We start from the raw sequence: 4,076 nt of genomic DNA, 5'->3' as shown, positions 1-4,076 counted from the left end.
TATATAAACTATGCATACAAGACATGCATGTATTATTGAATGTGAGAAGAATCAAAGTCTCTCTACATCAGCAAACTGTTTCTCACTTTCAGGGTTTCAGTATTGGTTAACAATACTTTGATGCAGTCCTTGTGGCTTAATGTCAACACACGAAGTATCATCTAAATTTGGATAGCAAATTACAGGCGCTTGATGATCATCAAGATCAGATTTCTCTTGAAGCCAAAACCCATTACTCAGGAGCTCATGAGGAACTCCATAGCTGAAATCAAGAAAACCTCTGTTGTCAATGGCAAGAGAATTTGACTCTGAAACACTTGAACCCTCTTGAGAAGATGATGTAACAATGGGGCTGTTCTTCAAGCTTGTTCCACCAAATTCAGAGACACAGTCAAAACTCAGGCTTTGAGTTATTCCATAGCCGTTTTCACCCAACATTGGTAATATTGACGAAGAAATCTGAGCTTGTGAAGCTGAAAATGGCATCTCATAGGTTTCAGATTTTGGTACAGAAGACAGTGAAGATGTTGACTCAAGAAAAGTAGTAGAATTATTGCTGCTCTTGTTTGTAATGAGGCTTATTTTTCCTGCAAGTAGCTTCTTCTTCAGCTTGGTATTCCAATAATTCTTCACATCATTGTCTGTTCTTCCAGGTAGATGAGAAGCTATAATCGACCACCTACCAAAAATCACAAGTTAGGCCTAATTATCTGTTGAAAAATCAAACTTTATATCTATATATACAAATATATATTCGCTTTACCTGCTTCCCATTTGACTATAAAGAGTGCAAATAATTTGATCTTCTTCTCCAGTGAAATTCCCATGTCTGATATCTGGCCTGAGGTAATTGAGCCACCGTAGACGGCAACTCTTGCCGCACCGTTTAAGGCCTGTCATAGGAAGAAAGATTAAGATAAGATTGAAGTGGAAAGTTGAGCCATAAAGCAGATAACTCGTATACATTTCGTATAAAAACCAATGCATAGTACAAATTCAAAAAGCAAATAACTTTGCAGCCCATATACGAACTATTAGCAGAAAAGCTGCAGGAATCTGTTAAAACTCCTAGAGAGAAGGAAAAAAGAGAAAAAAATTAAGAAACTTGTAGCCTAATGAATAAAAAGTTTCATCTGTGAGAGAGAAAGAGACCAGCTTTCTGAGGCAAAGCAATCCAGTTACCACCAGTGCCATGATTCTCAACGTAGCGTTTGAGAGTGGCGTCTTCTTCAGGAGACCATGGTCCTCTCTTCACGTTTGCTTTGTCACAACATGGAGCTCTTCCCATGGCTGCTAGCGCTAGCTTTTCCCCTCTTCACGCCAGGAAGAAAATCAAAGCACGCAAACGTTTCAATGAAGTTAAAAAACAATAAACAATGGGCTCTTGTTCTTGGTTAAGGGTTTATATATTAATGGCGCCTTTGTGAGCTTGACTTTGCATGACCTCTTTCTACCTTTAATTATACACAGAACAAACAGTCTTTTCCATTTTCCTTCTCTCTCTCTCTCTTTTAATGCCAACTGGACTCAAAGTTTGAAAACCTGATGCGCCAAGCTGATGATTTTATTTCTTTTTTAAGTATTCAAATTGGTATATATAAAATTTGTATTATCGTACAATTGAATATTATTTTATTATTAATTTAAAATTATTTAATTATTTAATATATACTATAATTTTAAAAATCATATTAAATTGACTAATTTAACTGATTGAACCATTAATCGTTAACTAAACCAGTTTTGATTTGTATAAAATTAGGTTTAACTCAATCAATATAAAAAAATTACTTTTTTTCAAAATTTATTATAAAAATTTAAATTTAAAACTTTAATTATCACAGTTGAATATATATACCATCAAACTAATTTTATTTTAATATTAAATAACTCAAATTATAAAATTAATGATAAATTAAATAAAAAATTTTAAATATTATTTTTAAATAATTAATCGATATAACTACTAATCAATCAATTTCATGACCAATTAATCAAATCATCCCTTCCAATAGACCAATTTTTTATTTGATTTTAAAAATATTAATATATATGTCAAACATATATTTAATTATATACTTGAAATAAGCACGGAAAGTTTAATTGTTTTTTTTTTTTTTTTGGGTTTAAGATTGCAGGACCTGGTCAACAAATCACGCCACGTAATGTAATGACTTTCTGTTGATCAGATTATTTAATTACTATAATCAGAAAAGTATGCAAATCAGACGGTTCAAATAGCTTTGATCATTTTGATTAGGAGGATCCAATTTCAAATCAAATGGCAGCCAGTGATGATGGAGGTTTTTTGTGTTTCAATAATTCAACACAATGTCTGCTGCTCTTCTAATCACCCTTCATTCTAAAAATATAAAAATAATCAATGTCCAGTGGCTTCACACTCAAATTATTGTGGGTCCTGCAGAATAAATTAAAGGGCCTGAATGTAATGCATCTTCCACCGTTAAAATTACTGTAGTATAATTGATAATTATTTGAAGCAGAACAAATGCAAACGGTTTAGGCATTTTTCATATTAATCATCGTCTTCAATGTGAAAAACACGATACGACTGAAAAACATGTCGTATTGAAATGACACCAGCTTTTCCTATTTTTGTTGATAATTTCTACAAAATGAAAACACGGTGACGTATTTGTGTTGATTATGTGGTATGTAGGACATTTTTCGTAGGGCAAATGACTATTTTTCACTTAGGGTTTGATGTAAATCTAATTTTTTATCTGTTAATTATTAAAAATTTAAATACATATTCATCTATTAAATTTTACTATTAATAAAATTATTATTTAACAAAAATATTTTAAAAAATTAAAAATTTATCATATTTTCACCTTCAAAGTATAAAACTAAAAGATTCTCTCATTCAAAGATTAAAAAATTTATTTTTTCCCATAAGATTTTTCAAGTATGCTGTCAACAGTCGAAGATGATGGCGTTCTCCCTCCCTCTTTGCTTCTCTCTCGATACTATTCAATTTTCAGTCATCACTGATCAAAGAAGTCGGCCAACTACGATCGTTCTCTTCTCAGACAAAGATGATGCATCATCGTCGTCTCTCAAATGATTACAACGCGTTATCTTTATCTGAGAAGATGACAAATCATGTCTTTGTTTGAAGATGAACAATTGTCTTGGTCGACTGGTTTCTTTGATCGATAATAGCTAGAAATAGAGTGTGATTGAGAGAGAAGCTAAAAGGGAGGGAGATTACCATCGTCGTCATCTCTAACTGTCAATAATGGTGGCTAAGAAACTCTAAAAAAAAATATTTATTTTTCAAACTTTAAATAAGAAAATTTTTGTTAAATTTTTAAATTTAAAAAGAAAAATATAATAAATTTTTAAATTTTTCTAAATATTTTAATAAATGACAATTTTATCACTAATAATAATAATAAATTTTAATAAATATGTGAATATTTAATTTTTTAATAATTAACAAATAAAAATTGAATTTGTATCAACCCTTTTGATGGGATATAGTCATTCGACATTTTTTGTTATAATTATGGCATTTTTAATTTTTTTTTTTTTTACATGGGAGACGGGCAGTGGGCCACTCTTTTGTTCTTTTGAAAATGCTGTGAATGTTGTTCGAAATGTTTTATATGTTTTTGGAATTAAAAAAACCGAAGGTTGATTTAGCGTTTTTCGGCTGGATGAAAGGGTTTGTAAGAGTGAAAATCCTCATGGAGAGGAAAGTAGAGATAGTGGGATTTGAAAATCGATGCCATGGCCAAGTACGTAGTAAAGTAAGGCGAGGTGTGCTGGCTTTCTCGGATTCTTTTAGGAGCAATATTATGTGTAATTAATTTTAAATACTTAATTGAATACTCAAATTAAAATTGAATTAAAATTAATTTATTCATGTTTAGTTTAGACAAAATTTGATTTTGAGCTTAAGTTTAAGGGTTTAATATTGTCAAATTCGAACTCAAATTTGAAAGATATTTGATATACCACACTTGCGACCATAGAAAAATTTTATTTAAATTGAATAAAACAATATTATTTTAATTGTTTTCAATTCGGTTCGGCTCTTCTCAAATGGG

General features: G+C 30.6%; 1 protein-coding gene across 1 annotated transcript; it reads right to left on the bottom strand.

Moving 5' to 3' along the window:
• Positions 1-1,452, bottom strand: LOC123200936 (transcription factor RAX2-like). Its single transcript, XM_044616325.1, has 3 exons — positions 1,153-1,452; positions 764-893; positions 1-679 (listed from the first exon to the last, which is right to left on the bottom strand). Exons 1-3 carry the CDS (start codon positions 1,286-1,288, stop codon positions 97-99), a joined length of 849 nt encoding a protein of 282 aa, XP_044472260.1. The 5' UTR covers positions 1,289-1,452; the 3' UTR covers positions 1-96.
• Between the last annotated feature and the right edge of the window lie 2,624 nt (positions 1,453-4,076).

Source organism: Mangifera indica, chromosome 17 (genome assembly GCF_011075055.1).
Source record: "Mangifera indica cultivar Alphonso chromosome 17, CATAS_Mindica_2.1, whole genome shotgun sequence".
NCBI lineage: Eukaryota > Viridiplantae > Streptophyta > Magnoliopsida > Sapindales > Anacardiaceae > Mangifera > Mangifera indica.
The sequence above is the reverse complement of the archived record's forward strand: the minus strand, read 5'-3'. Positions and strand labels throughout refer to the sequence as shown.

What these genes read in the sequence shown, in the direction of transcription:
- LOC123200936 (XM_044616325.1), bottom strand. Translation starts at nt 1,288, where the DNA reads ATGGGAAGAGCTCCATGTTGTGACAAAGCAAACGTGAAGAGAGGACCA. An exon ending in TGCTTTGCCTCAGAAAGCTG is followed by an intron (nt 894 to 1,152) that starts GTCTCTTTCTCT and finishes TTCCTATGACAG; the next exon opens with GCCTTAAACGGTGCGGCAAG. An exon ending in TATAGTCAAATGGGAAGCAG is followed by an intron (nt 680 to 763) that starts GTAAAGCGAATA and finishes GATTTTTGGTAG; the next exon opens with GTGGTCGATTATAGCTTCTC.